The following is a 20,347-nucleotide window of genomic DNA, read 5'->3' as shown; positions in this document are numbered from 1 at the left end:
TCTCTGTATCTCCCTCTTCTCTGTCTCTCTCTCTTCTATGTCTCTCCCTCTTCTCTGTCTCTCCCTCTTCTCTGTCTCTCCCTCTTCTCTGTCTCTCCCTATTCTCTGTCTCTCTCTCTTCTCGGTCTCTCTCTCTTCTCTGTATCTCTCTCTTCTCTGTCTCTCTCTTCTCTGTCTCTCCCTCTTCTTTGTCTCTCCCTCTTCTCTCTCTCACTCTCCCTCTTCTCTGTCTCTCTCTCTTCTCTGTCTCTTACTCTTCGCTGTCTCTCCCTCTTCTCTGTCTCTCTCTTCTCTGTCTCTCTCTCTTCACTGTCTGTCCCTCTTCTCTCTCTCCCTCTTCTCTGTCTCTCCCTCTTCCCTGTCTCTCCCTCTTCTCTGTCTCTCCCTCTTTTATGTCTCTCCCTCTTCTCTGTCTCTCGCTCTTGTTTGTCTCTCTCTCTGTCTCTCTCTCTCTGTCTCTCTCTTTCTCTCTCTGTCTCTTTCTATCTCTGTCTCTTTCTCCCTCTCTCTCTTCTCTGTCTCTCCCTCTTCTCTGTCTCTCCCTCTCCCTCTTCTCTGTCTCTCTCTTTCTCTCTCTGTCTCTTTCTATCTCTGTCTCTTTCTCCCTCTCTCTCTTCTCTGTCTCTCCCTCTTCTCTGTCTCTCTCTGTCTCTCCCTCTTCTCTGTCTCTCCCTCTTCTCTCTCTCCCTCTTCTATGTCTCTCCCTCTTCTCTGTCTCTCCCTCTTCTCTCTCTCCCTCTTCTATGTCTCTCTCTCTTCTCTGTCTCTCCCTCTTCTCTGTCTCTCTCTCTTATATGCCTTTCCCTCTTCTCTGTCTCTCCCTCTTCTCTGTCTCTCTCTCTTCTCGGTCTCTCTCTCTTCTCTGTATCTCTCTCTTCTCTGTCTCTCTCTTCTCTGTCTCTCCCTCTTCTCTGTCTCTCCCTCTTCTCTCTCTCTCTCTCCCTCTTCTCTGTCTCTCTCTCTTCTCTGTCTCTTACTCTTTGCTGTCTCTCCCTCTTCTCTGTCTCTCTCTTCTCTGTCTCTCTCTCTTCTCTGTATCTCCCTCTTCTCTGTCTCTCTCTCTTCTATGTCTCTCCCTCTTCTCTGTCTCTCCCTCTTCTCTGTCTCTCCCTCTTCTCTGTGTCTCCCTCTTCTCTGTCTCTCTCTCTTCTCGGTATCTCTCTCTTCTCTGTCTCTCTCTTCTCTGTCTCTCCCTCTTCTCTGTCTCTCCCTCTTCTCTCTCTCTCTCTCCCTCTTCTCTGTTTCTCTCTCTTCTCTGTCTCTTACTCTTCGCTGTCTCTCCCTCTTCTCTGTCTCTCTCTTCTCTGTCTCTCTCTCTTCACTGTCTGTCCCTCTTCTCTCTCTCCCTCTTCTCTGTCTCTCCCTCTTCCCTGTCTCTCCCTCTTCTCTGTCTCTCCCTCTTTTATGTCTCTCCCTCTTCTCTGTCTCTCGCTCTTGTTTGTCTCTCTCTCTCTCTGTCTCTCTCTTTCTCTCTCTGTCTCTTTCTATCTCTGTCTCTTTCTCCCTCTCTCTCTTCTCTGTCTCTCCCTCTTCTCTGTCTCTCCCTCTCCCTCTTCTCTGTCTCTCTCTTTCTCTCTCTGTCTCTTTCTATCTCTGTCTCTTTCTCCCTCTCTCTCTTCTCTGTCTCTCCCTCTTCTCTGTCTCTCTCTGTCTCTCCCTCTTCTCTGTCTCTCCCTCTTCTCTCTCTCCCTCTTCTCTGTCTCTCCCTCTTCTCTGTCTCTCCCTCTTCTCTCTCTCCCTCTTCTATGTCTCTCTCTCTTCTCTGTCTCTCCCTCTTCTCTGTCTCTCTCTCTTATATGCCTTTCCCTCTTCTTTGTCTCTCCCTCTTCTCTGTCTCTCTCTCTTCTCGGTCTCTCTCTCTTCTCTGTATCTCTCTCTTCTCTGTCTCTCTCTTCTCTGTCTCTCCCTCTTCTCTGTCTCTCCCTCTTCTCTGTCTCTCCATCTTCTCTGTCTCTCCCTCTTCTCTGTCTCTCTCTCTTCTCGGTCTCTCTCTTCTCTGTATCTCTCTCTTCTCTGTCTCTCTCTTCTCTGTCTCTCCCTCTTCTCTGTCTCTCCCTCTTCTCTCTCTCTCTCTCCCTCTTCTCTGTCTCTCTCTCTTCTCTGTCTCTTACTCTTCGCTGTCTCTCCCTCTTCTCTGTCTCTCTCTCTTCTCTGTCTCTCTCTCTTCTCTGTATCTCCCTCTTCTCTGTCTCTCTCTCTTCTATGTCTCTCCCTCTTCTCTGTCTCTCCCTCTTCTCTGTCTCTCCCTCTTCTCTGTCTCTCCCTATTCTCTGTCTCTCTCTCTTCTCGGTCTCTCTCTCTTCTCTGTATCTCTCTCTTCTCTGTCTCTCTCTTCTCTGTCTCTCCCTCTTCTTTGTCTCTCCCTCTTCTCTCTCTCTCTCTCCCTCTTCTCTGTCTCTCTCTCTTCTCTGTCTCTTACTCTTCGCTGTCTCTCCCTCTTCTCTGTCTCTCTCTTCTCTGTCTCTCTCTCTTCACTGTCTGTCCCTCTTCTCTCTCTCCCTCTTCTCTGTCTCTCCCTCTTCCCTGTCTCTCCCTCTTCTCTGTCTCTCCCTCTTTTATGTCTCTCCCTCTTCTCTGTCTCTCGCTCTTGTTTTCTGTCTCTCTCTCTCTCTCTCTCTGTCTCTCTCTTTCTCTCTCTGTCTCTTTCTATCTCTGTCTCTTTCTCCCTCTCTCTCTTCTCTGTCTCTCCCTCTTCTCTGTCTCTCCCTCTCCCTCTTCTCTGTCTCTCTCTTTCTCTCTCTGTCTCTTTCTATCTCTGTCTCTTTCTCCCTCTCTCTCTTCTCTGTCTCTCCCTCTTCTCTGTCTCTCTCTGTTTCTCCCTCTTCTCTGTCTCTCCCTCTTCTCTCTCTCCCTCTTCTATGTCTCTCCCTCTTCTCTGTCTCTCCCTCTTCTCTCTCTCCCTCTTCTATGTCTCTCTCTCTTCTCTGTCTCTCCCTCTTCTCTGTCTCTCTCTCTTATATGCCTTTCCCTCTTCTCTGTCTCTCCCTCTTCTCTGTCTCTCTCTCTTCTCGGTCTCTCTCTCTTCTCTGTATCTCTCTCTTCTCTGTCTCTCTCTTCTCTGTCTCTCCCTCTTCTCTGTCTCTCCCTCTTCTCTCTCTCTCTCTCCCTCTTCTCTGTCTCTCTCTCTTCTCTGTCTCTTACTCTTTTTGTCTCTCCCTCTTCTCTGTCTCTCTCTCTTCTCTGTCTCTCTCTCTTCTCTGTATCTCCCTCTTCTCTGTCTCTCTCTCTTCTATGTCTCTCCCTCTTCTCTGTCTCTCCCTCTTCTCTGTCTCTCCCTCTTCTCTGTGTCTCCCTCTTCTCTGTCTCTCTCTCTTCTCTGTATCTCTCTCTTCTCTGTCTCTCTCTTCTCTGTCTCTCCCTCTTCTCTGTCTCTCTCTGTCTCTCCCTCTTCTCTGTCTCTCCCTCTTCTCTCTCTCCCTCTTCTATGTCTCTCCCTCTTCTCTCTCTCCCTCTTCTATGTCTCTCTCTCTTCTCTGTCTCTCCCTCTTCTCTGTCTCTCTCTCTTATATGCCTTTCCCTCTTCTCTGTCTCTCCCTCTTCTCTCTCTCCCTCTTCTATGTCTCTCCCTCTTCTCTGTCTCTCCCTCTTCTCTCTCTCCCTCTTCTATGTCTCTCTCTCTTCTCTGTCTCTCTCTTCTCTGTCTCTCCCTCTTCTCTGTCTCTCCCTCTTCTCTCTCTCTCTCTCCCTCTTCTCTGTCTCTCTCTCTTCTCTGTCTCTTACTCTTCGCTGTCTCTCCCTCTTCTCTGTCTCTCTCTCTTCTCTGTCTCTCTCTCTTCTCTGTATCTCCCTCTTCTCTGTCTCTCTCTCTTCTATGTCTCTCCCTCTTCTCTGTCTCTCCCTCTTCTCTGTCTCTCCCTCTTCTCTGTCTCTCCCTATTCTCTGTCTCTCTCTCTTCTCGGTCTCTCTCTCTTCTCTGTATCTCTCTCTTCTCTGTCTCTCTCTTCTCTGTCTCTCCCTCTTCTTTGTCTCTCCCTCTTCTCTCTCTCTCTCTCCCTCTTCTCTGTCTCTCTCTCTTCTCTGTCTCTTACTCTTCGCTGTCTCTCCCTCTTCTCTGTCTCTCTCTTCTCTGTCTCTCTCTCTTCACTGTCTGTCCCTCTTCTCTCTCTCCCTCTTCTCTGTCTCTCCCTCTTCCCTGTCTCTCCCTCTTCTCTGTCTCTCCCTCTTTTATGTCTCTCCCTCTTCTCTGTCTCTCGCTCTTGTTTGTCTCTCTCTCTCTCTCTCTGTCTCTCTCTTTCTCTCTCTGTCTCTTTCTATCTCTGTCTCTTTCTCCCTCTCTCTCTTCTCTGTCTCTCCCTCTTCTCTGTCTCTCCCTCTCCCTCTTCTCTGTCTCTCTCTTTCTCTCTCTGTCTCTTTCTATCTCTGTCTCTTTCTCCCTCTCTCTCTTCTCTGTCTCTCCCTCTTCTCTGTCTCTCTCTGTCTCTCCCTCTTCTCTGTCTCTCCCTCTTCTCTCTCTCCCTCTTCTATGTCTCTCCCTCTTCTCTGTCTCTCCCTCTTCTCTCTCTCCCTCTTCTATGTCTCTCTCTCTTCTCTGTCTCTCCCTCTTCTCTGTCTCTCTCTCTTATATACCTTTCCCTCTTCTCTGTCTCTCCCTCTTCTCTGTCTCTCTCTTCTCGGTCTCTCTCTCTTCTCTGTATCTCTCTCTCTTCTCTGTCTCTCTCTTCTCTGTCTCTCCCTCTTCTCTGTCTCTCCCTCTTCTCTCTCTCTCTCTCCCTCTTCTCTGTCTCTCTCTCTTCTCTGTCTCTTACTCTTTGCTGTCTCTCCCTCTTCTCTGTCTCCCTCTTCTCTGTCTCTCCCTCTCCCTCTTCTCTGTCTCTCTCTTTCTCTCTCTGTCTCTTTCTATCTCTGTCTCTTTCTCCCTCTCTCTCTTCTCTGTCTCTCCCTCTTCTCTGTCTCTCTCTGTTTCTCCCTCTTCTCTGTCTCTCCCTCTTCTCTCTCTCCCTCTTCTATGTCTCTCCCTCTTCTCTGTCTCTCCCTCTTCTCTCTCTCCCTCTTCTATGTCTCTCTCTCTTCTCTGTCTCTCCCTCTTCTCTGTCTCTCTCTCTTATCTGCCTTTCCCTCTTCTCTGTCTCTCCCTCTTCTCTGTCTCTCTCTCTTCTCTGTCTCTCTCTCTTCTCTGTATCTCTCTCTTCTCTGTCTCTCTCTTCTCTGTCTCTCCCTCTTCTCTGTCTCTCCTCTCTCTCTCTCTCTCTCCCTCTTCTCTGTCTCTCTCTCTTCTCTGTCTCTTACTCTTTGCTGTCTCTCCCTCTTCTCTGTCTCTCTCTTCTCTGTCTCTCTCTCTTCTCTGTATCTCCCTCTTCTCTGTCTCTCTCTCTTCTATGTCTCTCCCTCTTCTCTGTCTCTCCCTCTTCTCTGTCTCTCCCTCTTCTCTGTGTCTCCCTCTTCTCTGTCTCTCTCTCTTCTCTGTATCTCTCTCTTCTCTGTCTCTCTCTTCTCTGTCTCTCCCTCTTCTCTGTCTCTCTCTGTCTCTCCCTCTTCTCTGTCTCTCCCTCTTCTCTCTCTCCCTCTTCTATGTCTCTCCTCTTCTCTCTCTCCCTCTTCTATGTCTCTCTCTCTTCTCTGTCTCTCCCTCTTCTCTGTCTCTCTCTCTTATATGCCTTTCCCTCTTCTCTGTCTCTCCCTCTTCTCTCTCCTCTTCTATGTCTCTCCCTCTTCTCTGTCTCTCCTCTTCTCTCTCTCCCTCTTCTATGTCTCTCTCTCTTCTCTGTCTCTCTCTTCTCTGTCTCTCCCTCTTCTCTGTCTCTCCCTCTTCTCTCTCTCTCTCCTCTTCTCTGTCTCTCTCTTCTCTGTCTCTTACTCTTCGCTGTCTCTCTCCTCTTCTCTGTCTCTCCCTCTTCTCTGTCTCTCTCTGTCTCTCCCTCTTCTCTGTCTCCTCTTCTCTCTCTCCCTTCTATGTCTCTCCCTCTTCTCTGTCTCTCCCTCTTCTCTCTCTCCCTCTTCTATGTCTCTCTCTCTTCTCTGTCTCTCCCTCTTCTCTGTCTCTCTCTCTTATATACCTTTCCCTCTTCTCTGTCTCTCCCTCTTCTCTGTCTCTCTCTCTTCTCGGTGTCTCTCTTCTCTGTATCTCTCTCTTCTCTGTCTCTCTCTTCTCTGTCTCTCCCTCTTCTCTGTCTCTCCCTCTTCTCTCTCTCTCCTCTTCTCTGTCTCTCCCTCTTCTCTCTTACTCTTTGCTGTCTCTCCCTCTTCTGTCTCCCTCTTCTCTGTCTCTCCCTCTCCCTCTTCTCTGTCTCTCTCTTTCTCTCTCTGTCTCTTTCTATCTCTGTCTCTTTTCTCCCTCTCTCTCTTCTCTGTCTCTCCTCTTCTCTGTCTCTCTCTTTCTCCCTCTTCTCTGTCTCTCCCTCTTCTCTCTCTCCTCTTCTATGTCTCTCCCTCTTCTCTGTCTCTCCCTCTTCTCTCTCTCTCCCTCTTCTATGTCTCTCTCTCTTCTCTGTCTCTCCCTCTTCTCTGTCTCTCTCTCTTATATGCCTTTCCCTCTTCTCTGTCTCTCCTCTTCTCTGTCTCTCTCTCTTCTCGGTCTCTCTCTTCTCTGTATCTCTCTCTCTTCTCTGTCTCTCTCTTCTCTGTCTCTCCCTCTTCTCTGTCTCTCCCTCTTCTCTCTCTCTCTCTCCCTCTTCTCTGTCTCTCTCTCTTCTCTGTCTCTTACTCTTTGCTGTCTCTCCTCTTCTCTGTCTCTCTCTTCTCTGTCTCTCTCTCTTCTCTGTATCTCCTCTTCTCTGTCTCTCTCTCTTCTATGTCTCTCCCTCTTCTCTGTCTCTCCCTCTTCTCTGTCTCTCCCTCTTCTCTGTGTCTCCTCTTCTCTGTCTCTCTCTCTTCTCTGTATCTCTCTCTTCTCTGTCTCTCTCTTCTCTGTCTCTCCCTCTTCTCTGTCTCTCTCTGTCTCTCCCTCTTCTCTGTCTCTCCCTCTTCTCTCCCTCTTCTATGTCTCTCCCTCTTCTCTCTCTCCCTCTTCTATGTCTCTCTCTCTTCTCTGTCTCTCCCTCTTCTCTGTCTCTCTCTCTTATATGCCTTTCCCTCTTCTCTGTCTCTCCTCTTCTCTCTCTCTCCTCTTCTATGTCTCTCCCTCTTCTCTGTCTCTCCTCTTCTCTCTCTCCCTCTTCTATGTCTCTCTGTCTTCTCTGTCTCTCTCTTCTCTGTCTCTCCCTCTTCTCTGTCTCTCCCTTCTTCTCTCTCTCTCTCTCCCTCTTCTCTGTCTCTCTCTCTTCTCTGTCTCTTACTCTTGCTGTCTCTCCCTCTTCTCTGTCTCTCTCTTCTCTGTCTCTCTCTCTTCTCTGTATCTCCCTCTTCTCTGTCTCTCTCTCTTCTATGTCTCTCCCTCTTCTCTGTCTCTCCCTCTTCTCTGTCTCTCCCTCTTCTCTGTCTCTCCCTATTCTCTGTCTCTCTCTCTTCTCTGTCTCTCTCTCTTCTCTTCTCTGTCTCTCTCTTCTCTGTCTCTCCCTCTTCTTTGTCTCTCCCTCTCTCTCTCTCTCTCTCCCTCTTCTCTGTCTCTCTCTCTTCTCTGTCTCTTACTCTTCGCTGTCTCTCCCTCTTCTCTGTCTCTCTCTCTTCTCTGTCTCTCTCTCTTCACTGTCTGTCCCTCTTCTCTCTCTCCCTCTTCTCTGTCTCTCCCTCTTCCCTGTCTCTCCTCTTCTCTGTCTCTCCCTCTTTTATGTCTCTCCCTCTTCTCTGTCTCTCGCTCTTGTTTGTCTCTCTCTCTCTCTCTCTCTCTGTCTCTCTCTTTCTCTCTCTGTCTCTTTCTATCTCTGTCTCTTTCTCCCTCTCTCTCTTCTCTGTCTCTCCCTCTTCTCTGTCTCTCCCTCCTCTTCTCTGTCTCTCTCTTTCTCTCTCTGTCTCTTTCTATCTCTGTCTCTTTCTCCCTCTCTCTCTTCTCTGTCTCTCCCTCTTCTCTGTCTCTCTCTGTCTCTCCCTCTTCTCTGTCTCTCCCTCTTCTCTCTCTCCCTCTTCTATGTCTCTCCCTCTTCTCTGTCTCTCCCTCTTCTCTCTCTCTTCTATGTCTCTCTCTTCTTCTCTCCCTCTTCTCTGTCTCTCTCTCTTATATGTCTCTCCCTCTTCTCTGTCTCTCTCTCTTCTCTGTCTCTCTCTTCTCGGTCTCTCTCTTCTCTGTATCTCTCTCTTCTCTGTCTCTCTCTTCTCTGTCTCTCCCTCTTCTCTGTCTCTCCTCTTCTCTCTCTCTCTCTCCCTCTTCTCTGTCTCTCTCTCTTCTCTGTCTCTTACTCTTTGCTGTCTCTCCCTCTTCTCTGTCTCTCTCTTCTCTGTCTCTCTCTTCTCTGTATCCTCTTCTCTGTCTCTCTCTCTTCTATGTCTCTCCCTCTTCTCTGTCTCTCCCTCTTCTCTGTCTCTCCCTCTTCTCTGTGTCTCCCTCTTCTCTGTCTCTCTCTCTTCTGTATCTCTCTCTTCTCTGTCTCTCTCTTCTCTGTCTCTCTCTCTTCTCTGTCTCTCCCTCTTCTCTCTCTCTCTCTCCCTCTTCTCTGTCTCTCTCTTCTCTGTCTCTTCTCTTCGCTGTCTCTCCCTCTTCTCTGTCTCTCTCTTCTCTGTCTCTCTCTCTTCACTGTCTGTCCCTCTTCTCTCTCTCCCTCTTCTCTGTCTCTCCTCTTCCCTGTCTCTCCCTCTTCTCTGTCTCTCCTCTTTATGTCTCTCCTCTTCTCTCTGTCTCTCGCTCTTGTTTGTCGCTCTCTCTCTCTCTCTCTTTCTCTCTCTGTCTCTTTCTATCTCTGTCTCTTTCTCCCTCTCTCTCTTCTCTGTCTCTCCCTCTTCTCTGTCTCTCCCTCTCCCTCTTCTCTGTCTCTCTCTGTCTCTTTCTATCTCTGTCTCTTTCTCCCTCTCTCTCTTCTCTGTCTCTCCCTCTTCTCTGTCTCTCTCTGTCTCTCCCTCTTCTCTGTCTCTCCCTCTTCTCTCTCTCCCTCTTCTCTGTCTCTCCCTCTTCTCTGTCTCTCCCTCTTCTCTCTCTCCCTCTTCTATGTCTCTCTCTCTTCTCTGTCTCTCCCTCTTCTCTGTCTCTCTCTCTTATATGCCTTTCCCTCTTCTCTGTCTCTCCCTCTTCTCTGTCTCTCTCTCTTCTCGGTCTCTCTCTCTTCTCTGTATCTCTCTCTTCTCTGTCTCTCTCTTCTCTGTCTCTCCCTCTTCTCTCTCTCTCTCTCCCTCTTCTCTGTCTCTCTCTCTTCTCTGTCTCTTACTCTTCGCTGTCTCTCCCTCTTCTCTGTCTCTTACTCTTCGCTGTCTCTCCCTCTTCTCTGTCTCTCTCTTCTCTGTCTCTCTCTCTTCACTGTCTGTCCCTCTTCTCTCTCTCCCTCTTCTCTGTCTCTCCCTCTTCCCTGTCTCTCCCTCTTCTCTGTCTCTCCCTCTTTTATGTCTCTCTCTCTTCTCTGTCTCTCGCTCTTGTTTGTCGCTCTCTCTCTCTCTCTCTTTTCTCTCTGTCTCTTTCTATCTCTGTCTCTTTCTCCTCTCTCTCTTCTCTGTCTCTCCTCTTCTCTGTCTCTCCTCTCCCTCTTCTCTGTCTCTCTCTGTCTCTTTCTATCTCTGTCTCTTTCTCCCTCTCTCTCTTCTCTGTCTCTCTCTCTTCTATGTCTCTCCCTCTTCTCTGTCTCTCCCTCTTCTCTGTCTCTCCCTCTTCTCTGTGTCTCCTCTTCTCTGTCTCTCTCTTCTCGGTATCTCTCTCTTCTCTGTCTCTCTCTTCTCTGTCTCTCCCTCTTCTCTGTCTCTCCCTCTTCTCTCTCTCTCTCTCCCTCTTTCTGTCTCTCTCTCTCTTCTCTGTCTCTACTCTTCGCTGTCTCTCCCTCTTCTCTGTCTCTCTTTCTCTGTCTCTCTCTCTTCACTGTCTGTCCCTCTTCTCTCTCTCCCTCTTCTCTGTCTCTCTCTCTTCTCGGTCTCTCTCTCTTCTCTGTATCTCTCTCTTCTCTGTCTCTCTCTTCTCTGTCTCTCCCTCTTCTCTCTCTCTCTCTCCCTCTTCTCTGTCTCACTCTCTTCTCTGTCTCTTACTCTTCGCTGTCTCTCCCTCTTCTCTGTCTCTTACTCTTCGCTGTCTCTCCCTCTTCTCTGTCTCTCTCTTCTCTGTCTCTCTCTCTTCACTGTCTGTCCCTCTTCTCTCTCTCCCTCTTCTCTGTCTCTCCCTCTTCCCTGTCTCTCCCTCTTCTCTGTCTCTCCCTCTTTTATGTCTCTCCCTCTTCTCTGTCTCTCGCTCTTGTTTGTCGCTCTCTCTCTCTCTCTCTTTCTCTCTCTGTCTCTTTCTATCTCTGTCTCTTTCTCCCTCTCTCTCTTCTCTGTCTCTCCCTCTTCTCTGTCTCTCCCTCTCCCTCTTCTCTGTCTCTCTCTGTCTCTTTCTATCTCTGTCTCTTTCTCCCTCTCTCTCTTCTCTGTCTCTCCCTCTTCTCTGTCTCTCTCTGTCTCTCCCTCTTCTCTGTCTCTCCCTCTTCTCTCTCTCCCTCTTCTCTGTCTCTCCCTCTTCTCTGTCTCTCCCTCTTCTCTCTCTCCCTCTTCTATGTCTCTCTCTCTTCTCTGTCTCTCCCTCTTCTCTGTCTCTCTCTCTTATATGCCTTTCCCTCTTCTCTGTCTCTCCCTCTTCTCTGTCTCTCTCTCTTCTCGGTCTCTCTCTCTTCTCTGTATCTCTCTCTTCTCTGCCTCTCTCTTCTCTGTCTCTCCCTCTTCTCTCTCTCTCTCTCCCTCTTCTCTGTCTCTCTCTCTTCTCTGTCTCTTACTCTTCGCTGTCTCTCCCTCTTCTCTGTCTCTCTCTTCTCTGTCTCTCTCTCTTCTCTGTATCTCCCTCTTCTCTGTCTCTCTCTCTTCTATGTCTCTCCCTCTTCTCTGTCTCTCCCTCTTCTCTGTCTCTCCCTCTTCTCTGTCTCTCCCTCTTCTCTGTCTCTCTCTCTTCTCGGTCTCTCTCTCTTCTCTGTATCTCTCTCTTCTCTGTCTCTCTCTTCTCTGTCTCTCCCTCTTCTCTGTCTCTCCCTCTTCTCTCTCTCTCTCTCCCTCTTCTCTGTCTCTCTCTCTTCTCTGTCTCTTACTCTTCGCTGTCTCTCCCTCTTCTCTGTCTCTCTCTCTTCTCTTTTCTCTCTCTCTTCACTGTCTGTCCCTCTTCTCTCTCTCCCTCTTCTATGTCTCTCCCTCTTCTCTGTCTCTCGCTCTTGTTTGTCTCTCTCTCTCTCTCTCTCTGTCTCTCTCCTTCTATCTCTGTCTCTTTCTCCCTCTCTCTTCTCTGTCTCTCCCTCTTCTCTGTCTCTCCCTCTCCCTCTTCTCTGTCTCTCTCTTTCTCTCTCTCTCTGTCTCTTTCTATCTCTGTCTCTTTCTCCCTCTCTCTCTTCTCTGTCTCTCCCTCTTCTCTGTCTCTCCCTCTTCTCTGTCTCTCTCTCTTCTCTGTCTCTCCCTCTTCTCTGTCTCTCTCTCTTCTCTGTCTCTCCCTCTTCTCTGTCTCTCCCTCTTCTCTCTCTCCCTCTTCTCTGTCTCTCTCTCTTCTCTGTCTCTCCCTCTTCTTTGTCTCTCTCTCTTCTCTGTCTCTCTCTCTTCTCGGTCTCTCTCTCTTCTCTGTATCTCTCTCTTCTCTGTCTCTCTCTTCTCTGTCTCTCCCTCTTCTCTGTCTCTCTCTCTTCTCTGTCTCTCTCTTCTCTGTCTCTCTCTCTTCTCTGTATCTCCCTCTTCTCTGTCTCTCTCTCTTCTATGTCTCTCCCTCTTCTCTGTCTCTCCCTCTTCTCTGTCTCTCCCTCTTCTCTGTCTCTCCCTCTTCTCTGTCTCTCTCTCTTCTCGGTCTCTCTCTCTTCTCTGTATCTCTCTCTTCTCTGTCTCTCTCTTCTCTGTCTCTCCCTCTTCTCTGTCTCTCCCTCTTCTCTCTCTCTCTCTCCCTCTTCTCTGTCTCTCTCTCTTCTCTGTCTCTTACTCTTCGCTGTCTCTCCCTCTTCTCTGTCTCTCTCTTCTCTTTCTCTCTCTCTTCACTGTCTGTCCCTCTTCTCTCTCTCCCTCTTCTATGTCTCTCCCTCTTCTCTGTCTCTCGCTCTTGTTTGTCTCTCTCTCTCTCTCTCTCTGTCTCTCTCTTTCTATCTCTGTCTCTTTCTCCCTCTCTCTCTTCTCTGTCTCTCCCTCTTCTCTGTCTCTCCCTCTCCCTCTTCTCTGTCTCTCTCTTTCTCTCTCTGTCTCTTTCTATCTCTGTCTCTTTCTCCCTCTCTCTCTTCTCTGTCTCTCCCTCTTCTCTGTCTCTCCCTCTTCTCTGTCTCTCTCTCTTCTCTGTCTCTCCCTCTTCTCTGTCTCTCTCTCTTCTCTGTCTCTCCCTCTTCTCTGTCTCTCCCTCTTCTCTCTCTCCCTCTTCTCTGTCTCTCTCTCTTCTCTGTCTCTCCCTCTTCTTTGTCTCTCTCTCTTCTCGGTCTCTCTCTCTTCTCGGTCTCTCTCTCTTCTCTGTATCTCTCTCTTCTCTGTCTCTCTCTTCTCTGTCTCTCCCTCTTCTCTGTCTCTCCCTCTTCTCTGTCTCTCCCTCTTCTCTGTCTCTCCCTCTTCTCTGTCTCTCTCTCTTCTCGGTCTCTCTCTCTTCTCTGTATCTCTCTCTTCTCTGTCTCTCTCTTCTCTGTCTCTCCCTCTTCTCTGTCTCTCCCTCTTCTCTCTCTCTCTCTCCCTCTTCTCTGTCTCTCTCTCTTCTCTGTCTCTTACTCTTCGCTGTCTCTCCCTCTTCTCTGTCTCTCTCTTCTCTTTCTCTCTCTCTTCACTGTCTGTCCCTCTTCTCTCTCTCCCTCTTCTATGTCTCTCCCTCTTCTCTGTCTCTCGCTCTTGTTTGTCGCTCTCTCTCTCTCTCTCTGTCTCTCTCTTTCTCTCTCTGTCTCTTTCTATCTCTGTCTCTTTCTCCCTCTCTCTCTTCTCTGTCTCTCCCTCTTCTCTGTCTCTCCCTCTCCCTCTTCTCTGTCTCTCTCTTTCTCTCTCTGTCTCTTTCTATCTCTGTCTCTTTCTCCCTCTCTCTCTTCTCTGTCTCTCCCTCTTCTCTGTCTCTCCCTCTTCTCTGTCTCTCTCTCTTCTCTGTCTCTCCCTCTTCTCTGTCTCTCCCTCTTCTCTCTCTCCCTCTTCTCTGTCTCTCTCTCTTCTCTGTCTCTCCCTCTTCTCTGTCTCTCCTTCTTCTCTGTCTCTCTCTCTTCTCGGTCTCTCTCTCTTCTCTGTATCTCTCTCTTCTCTGTCTCTCTCTTCTCTGTCTCTCCCTCTTCTCTGTCTCTCTCTCTTCACTGTCTCTCTCCCTCTATGTCTCTGTCCCTCCTCTCTGGGCCTCTGGGAGTGATATATATATATATATATATATATATATATATATATATATATATATATATATATATATATATATATAGACAGACAGACAGAGAGATAATCTCTCTCTCTCTCTCTCTCTCTCTCTCTCTCTCTCTCTCTCTCTCTCTCTCTCTCTCTCTCTCTCTCTCTATGTCTCTGTCCCTCCTCTCTGGGCCTCTGGGAGTGATGTGCTTTTGATGTGTGTTTGGGTATGCAGGAGAGGCACACACACAGTGTGTGGATGGTTCTGAGAGAATACTCTAAATATCTATATTTTGAACATTTATGTACAGACACATGCACACAAACACACACGTACAGCACTCAGAGGGACTACCACAAACTGGTTAATACTTCATAGGCGTTCTTCGCTGTCAGCGTGCGTCACAGACCGAGTCTCTCTTTTCTCAATTGTCCTGCTGCCCTTTTAGTCAGCGATTATGAGAGATGGCCAAAGTCATATTTCTTCTGGAGGCCTTAGTAAAGCGTATTTGATGAGGAGGACCTTGTCCTTCAGGAGGAGAGAAAGATTAGGAGTCCCTCAGGGAGAATGTCAGTAGTCTGGCTGCATCTAGAATGGTGCATTGGGTCATATGAAGTGTGTACTGTATGTAGTATCGTTAGCCGCAGCCTGGAGGATCATTTGATTGTGTTTGACAAGGTAAACAAACAGATGTGTGTCGCTAATGTTTGAGCACCCTATCCCCTTCACTTTCTAGGAGGGCCAGTATACACTTACAATACATCATGTAATCCCTAAATCTCTCTGTTATCCCCCTGACTGGCTTATCTCCAGCATTCACCCCATGATCTTCTGGTGAGCTATGATCTTATTGGATCCCTCCCTTACAAGCCACGACCAACAGGATCGATGACGTGATTTGATTGAATGAAATGCTGTACCCTGTGATGGACAATACATACACACTGCTTTAATAATACAGTAGTCAGAGAGCACCACAGAAGCACAGTGTTGTAGTTGGAAGGTCGGGGGGAATTCGTCAATGCAAATTGAGCAGCTGATGAAACCTCGTCCCAAACCGAAAAGAGGATCAATATGTCCAATGGTCATCAGTTAAAAGAGGCACACCCTCCACTGTGTCCGACAGATTCTGGGGTCACACTCTTTACATCAAAGCCACAGTATGTAGCCATTTTGGCCCCCAACTACTTTCACTTTTTAAATAAATGATACCGTTTGAAAGCCTAAAATCTTATTTTTAATAAGCCAATGAGGAAGTGATCTATCACGGCTGTGTTCATTATCTATCTAATGAATAATTAGAGCAGCCATTGGGAATGAGTAAATTAGAAGTGTCTCATCTTCTTAGCAGGGATATCAGACTCTAAATGTCAATCAGGCCGAGGACAGGCACAGAGCAGATGTCCGACCATGTCTGTGTTTTTTGGTTATTTATTAGGATCCCTATTATCTGTTGCTCATGCAGCATCTACTCTTTATGGGGTCCTGTGTGACGTGCTGCTGTCTGGATCAGAGACTCTGAGCCATTGTTCGACATTCCCTTTAAGATGGTCCATACACACTGACTGGTACGGCAACAATCCTGCACTTTGCCGGGGGAGACCCTGTTAGGTGTGTGTCAGCGTGGATGACTCACACACACAGAAACATGGGGGGTTGCTTGTGAGCCTCTACCCCTCAGGCCTAGCTTTATCAGACCGTTCATTGTAGGGAGTGCAGTTTATCTGTAATGTCCTCACATGGACTATGTGCTTTGTTCAGATATGCTCTCCTTATGTTGGGCATAGATGTGCTTTAGTTAGGTATTCTTTACTTCAAAGGTCCTCCTGATGTGTTGTAGACTTGCTGGAACTGTACAGAAATGTACCTCCTGTAGTATCTACAGTACTCCTTCATGAGGTTAGACAAGGCATATGGAACAGTGTTGTAACATTGGCCCTCTCCTGATGCAAGCTGTTTTATTTTATAGACAGAGCTGTAAATGTACAGCTGTGTTTGGAAAAACATCAATGCCCCCTTCTGGACATGGTGGCATAAGAGTCCCCCCCTCCTCCCACACACACAGACACACACACACAGACACAGACACAGACACACACACACAGACACAGACACACACACAGACACACAGACACACACACACACACACACACACACACACACACACACACACACACACACACACACACACACACACACACACACACACACACACACACACACACACACACACACACACACACACACACACACACACCACAGTTTCTTAACCAATACAGAATATGGAAGTGTATCGTATTGTTTGATCAGCTGATGTATAGATTGATCTGATGGCTGATTGTGTGGTCTCGTAGAACCGCCAGCTGCTGAAGGACAGCTTCATGGTGGAGCTGGTGGAGGGAACCAGGAAGCTCCGCCATGTTTTCCTCTTCACCGACCTGCTGCTCTGCGCCAAGCTCAAGAAACAGATCGGAGGGTAAAATAGTCTTCCCGTCGTTCTGTCTATGTTCAACTCTTCGTTTCTTCTAACATATTCCAGGACATGTCTGTCTTCAAGATGCTAGGATTTCTAATCATATCACTTCCTCTCTCTCTCTCTCTCTCTCTCTCTCTCTCTCTCTCTCTCTCTCTCTCTCTCTCTCTCTCTCTCTCTCTCTCTCTCTCTCTCTCTCTCTCTCTCTCTCTCTCTCTCTCTCTCTCTCTCTCTCTCTTTCTCTCACTCACTCTATCTTTATCTCCATCACTCCCTATCTGCAGGAAGAGTCAGCAGTATGATTCCAAGTGGTACATCCCTCTGTCAGACCTAACCTTCCAGAACGCAGATGAGTCTGAGCCTCTGCCCATCCCCCAGGTCCCTGACGAGGAGCTGGACGCCATGAAGGTCAAGATCTCCCACATCAAGAGTGAGATCCAGAGAGAGAAGGTATGTCACAGACAGTGTACACACACACACACAGACTCACACGCACGCATGCATGCATACGCACACACACACATACCATAGTATGTTAATGTAGTTGACAGGTCTTTTGACACGTGTATTTTCATGTCTAGCGAGCCAACAAAGGGTTGAAGGTGATTGACAGGTTGAGGAAGAAGCTGTCGGAGCAGGAGTCTCTTCTGCTGCTCACCTCCCCCAGTATGGCCCTCAGAGTACACAACAGGAACGGCAAGGTGAACCCCTGTCTTCCTCTTCATCACCCTCATCATCATCAACAACAAGCTATCATCACCATCACTATCACCCTCTACATCATTACAATCACCATCATCATCTTTGATAGGCTGTATATGATTGTATTGTATCTAAGTGTGTGCTGTGTTTCAGGGTTACATGTTTCTGATGTCTTCAGACTACGAGCGCGCTGAGTGGAAGGAGACGATCCAGGAACAGCAGAAGAAATGTAGGTGGCCCTCAGTATTCTACTGTGACTAAATCTCTTCAGTATCACCCTGTAAGCAATGAGTGTTTGAGTAAGGAGCAGCCATTGACTCAGGTTAGATGATAGAAGATGCCCAATATCTGACCTGTAGTCCATTGTGTAAATTGAACCAACCAATTGAAACCACTAATATTTGCTCACATGCAGCATTAACATACACACTGTACTGCGACATACTGTGTGGGTGACTCTGACCCCTGACCCCTGACCCTGTGTTTGTATGGTCCCTCTCCCAGGCTTCAAGAGCTTCTCCCTGACCTCCATGGAGCTACAGATGTTGACCAACTCATGTGTGAAGCTGCAGACTGTCCACCACATCCCACTCACCATCAACAAAGAAGGCCAAGGTACCAGATGTTATTCAATGTTCTGCTCTGACTTCTGGCCCAGAGTGTTTCTGTCAGATGTATCAACTATGTGATCTGAGGTGGAGAAAGACCATATCCAAAGACAACTAGGAACTAAATGAAGTTATGGTTGTCAGAACAGTTTGCAGTTTGTACATGTTTGTAGTCCGTGGTCTCTTTTTTATCTTAGTCTGTAATTCTATTTATTAAGGATCCCCACTACTCTTCCTATACAGTGTAGAACACCTGTCACAACACATTTAGTGTGTTCCCTCAGGCCACTACTCTACTATCACATATTTACAATACAGTATCCATGTGTACGTGTGTGTAGAGTGTTTGTCTTATCACGTGTACACGTGTCTGTGCCTGTGTGTGTGTCTCTTCACAGTCCCCACTGTTCCATAAGGTGTATAGATTTTTATTTTATTTTTTTACCCCTTTTTCTCCCCAATTTCATGGTATCCAATTGGTAGTTAGTCTTGTTTCATCGCTGAAACTCCTGTACGGACTCAGGAGAGGTGAAGATCGAGAGCCGTGCGTCCCCCGAAACACGACCAAACCAAGCCGCACTGCTTCTTGACACAATGCCCGCTTAACCCTGAAGCCAGCCGCACCAATGTGTCGGAGGAAACACCGTACACCTGGCGACTGTGTCAGAGTCCATTGCGCCCGGCCCGCCACAGGAGTCGCTAGTGTGCGATGGGACAAGGACATCCCTGCCGGCCAAACCCTCCCCAAACCCGGACGTCACTGGGCCAATGGTGCGCTGCCCCATGGGCCCCCCGGTCATGGCCGGCTGCGACAGAGCCTGGACTCAAACCAGGATCTCTAGTGGCACAGCTAACACTGCGATGCAGTGCCTTAGACCACTGCGCCACTCGGGAGGCCGAAGGTGTATTTTTAGCGGTTTTATTAATCTGATTCTACTGCTTAGATCAGTTACCTGATGTAGAATAGAGTTACTGTGCGCCTCCCATAATCTGTTTTGGACTTGGGGATTGTGAAGGGATCTTTGGTGGCATGTCTTGTGGGGTATTTATGGTTGTCCGAGTTGTGTGCTCTTAGTTAATCTCTCTTCCAATTTGAGCCATGAGAGATTTACATGCATATTATATTATTAATGTTAGCTCTCGGTGTACATTTAAGGGCCAGCCGTGCTGCCCTGTACTGAGCCAATTGTAATTTTCCAAAGTCTCTCTTTGTAGCACCTGACCACACGACCAAACAGTAGTCCAGGTGCGAGAAAACTAGAGCTTGTAGGACCTACCTTGTTGATAGTGCTGTTAAGAAGGTAGAGCAGGGCTTTATTACGGACAGACTTCTCTCCCATTTAGCTACTGTTGTATCAATATGTTTTGACCATGATGGTTTATAATCCAGGGTTACTCCAAGCAGTTTAGTCACCTAAACTTGCTCAATTTCCACAGTATTTATTACAATATTTAATTGAGGTTTATGGTTTAGTGAATATTTTGTCCAAAATACAATGTTTTTAGTTTTTGAAATATTTAGGACTAACTTATTCCTTGCCACCCATTCTGAAACTAACTGCAACTCTTTAAGTGTTTTTACTCACTGTTGTAGCTGATGTGTCTAGTGTTGAGTCATCCACATGCGTAGACACACTGGCTTTACTCAAGGCCAGTAGAATGTCATTAGTAAAGATTTAAAAAAGTAAGGGTCCTAGACAGCTGCCCTGGGAAATTCTTGATTCTACCTGGATTATGTTGGAGAGGCTTCCATTAAAGAACACCCTCTGTGTTCTGTTATACAGGTAACTCTTTATCCAATATGTTTTTCCAGCAGCAGACTATGATCGATAATGTCAAAATCCGCACTGATGTCTAACAAAACAGCTCCCACAATCTTTTTATCATCAATTTCTCTCAGCTAATCATCAGTCATTTGTGTAAGTGCTGTGCTTTTTGAATGACCTTCCCTATAAGCGTGCAGAAATACTTTTGTCAATTTGTTTACTGTAAAATAGCATTGTATCTGGTTAAACGCAATTTTTTCTAGAAGTTTACTAAGGGTTGGTACCAGGCTGATTGGTCGGCTATTTGAGCCAGTAAAGGGGGCTTTACTATTCTTGGGTAGTGGAATGACTTTAGCTTCCCTCCAGGCCTGAGGGAACACACTTTTAGATTGAAAATATGGCGAACTGGAGTGGCAATATCATCCACTATTATCCTCAGTAATTTTCCAACCATGTTGTCAGACCCCGGTGGCTTATCATTGTTGAATGACAACAATCATTTTTTCACTTCTTCCACACTCACTTTACAGAATTCAAAATGACAATGCTTGTCTTTCATAATTTGGTCAGATATACTTGTGTACTATGTGTAGTGTCAGTGTTTGTTGCTGGCATATTCCATGCCTAAGTTTGCTAATGTTGCCAATGAAAAAAACATTAAAGTAGTTGGCAATATCAGTGGGTTTTGTGATGAATGAGCCATCTGATTTAATGATAGACCTGAGTTTGCCTTTTGGCCCAAAATGTAATTGAAGGTGCTCCAAAGCATTTTGCTATCGTTCTTTATGTCATTTATCTTTGTTTTCGTGGTGTAGTTTAGTTTCTAGAGTGAAGAAAATATAGTTATTTTGGGATCTTTATAGTTTCATTCAGCATTCCAATGTTAACATGGATCTACAGGTAATTGCCACTGACAAAATAAAGGAAACGCCAACATAAAGTGTCTTAATAGGGTGTTGAGACACCAGAACAGCTTCAATGTCACACCATTCTTCCATGAGAAATTCCATAATTTGGTGTTTTCTTGATGGTGATGAAAAACGCAGTTTCAGGCGCTGCTCCAGAATCTCCCATATGTTGTCACGCCCTGACCTTAGTTATCTTTGTTTTCTTTATTAGTTTGGTTAGGTCAGGGTGTGACGAGGGTGATATATGTGTTTTTCACCTGTCTAGAGTTTTTGTATGTTTATGGGGTTTTCCAGTCTAGGGGTTTTTATGTCTATGTTTGCCTAGATTGGTTCTCAATCAGAGAACCAGCAGTTTATCGTTGTCTCTGATTGGGGACCATATTTAGGTAGCCATATGCCTTGGATAGTTTGTAGGTTATTGTCTATGTATAGTTTCCTGTGTCAGCACTTGATGTTTATAGCGGCACATTTGTTTTGTATAGTTTGTTGTGTTCTTTGTTCATTAAAAGAAGAATGTATTCTAATCCCGCTGCGCTTTGGTCTCCTCTATACCAGGAACGTGACATTTGTGTTCAGATCTGGTGACTGAGACACACACTATTTAAACCCACTATACTCCTTTGAGACCCCCCTTTCAAAGTCACTGAGATCTCTTCTTCTAGCCAGGG

General features: G+C 47.1%; 1 protein-coding gene across 1 annotated transcript in view; it reads left to right on the top strand.

The window, feature by feature from the left end:
• Positions 1 to 20,347, top strand: part of LOC118373619 (breakpoint cluster region protein-like) — a 202,279-nt gene that overhangs the window by 159,353 nt on the left and 22,579 nt on the right. Inside the window, exons 9-13 of the mRNA XM_052525649.1 lie at positions 15,577 to 15,698; positions 15,980 to 16,145; positions 16,277 to 16,396; positions 16,551 to 16,626; positions 16,902 to 17,012. Of these exons, the coding sequence (XP_052381609.1) occupies positions 15,577 to 15,698; positions 15,980 to 16,145; positions 16,277 to 16,396; positions 16,551 to 16,626; positions 16,902 to 17,012 (595 nt within the window). The remainder of the gene's footprint in view (positions 1 to 15,576; positions 15,699 to 15,979; positions 16,146 to 16,276; positions 16,397 to 16,550; positions 16,627 to 16,901; positions 17,013 to 20,347) is intronic.

The sequence above is a fragment of the Oncorhynchus keta genome, chromosome 9 (genome assembly GCF_023373465.1).
Source record: "Oncorhynchus keta strain PuntledgeMale-10-30-2019 chromosome 9, Oket_V2, whole genome shotgun sequence".
NCBI classification, from domain to species: Eukaryota; Metazoa; Chordata; class Actinopteri; order Salmoniformes; family Salmonidae; genus Oncorhynchus; species Oncorhynchus keta.
The sequence above is the reverse complement of the archived record's forward strand: the minus strand, read 5'-3'. Positions and strand labels throughout refer to the sequence as shown.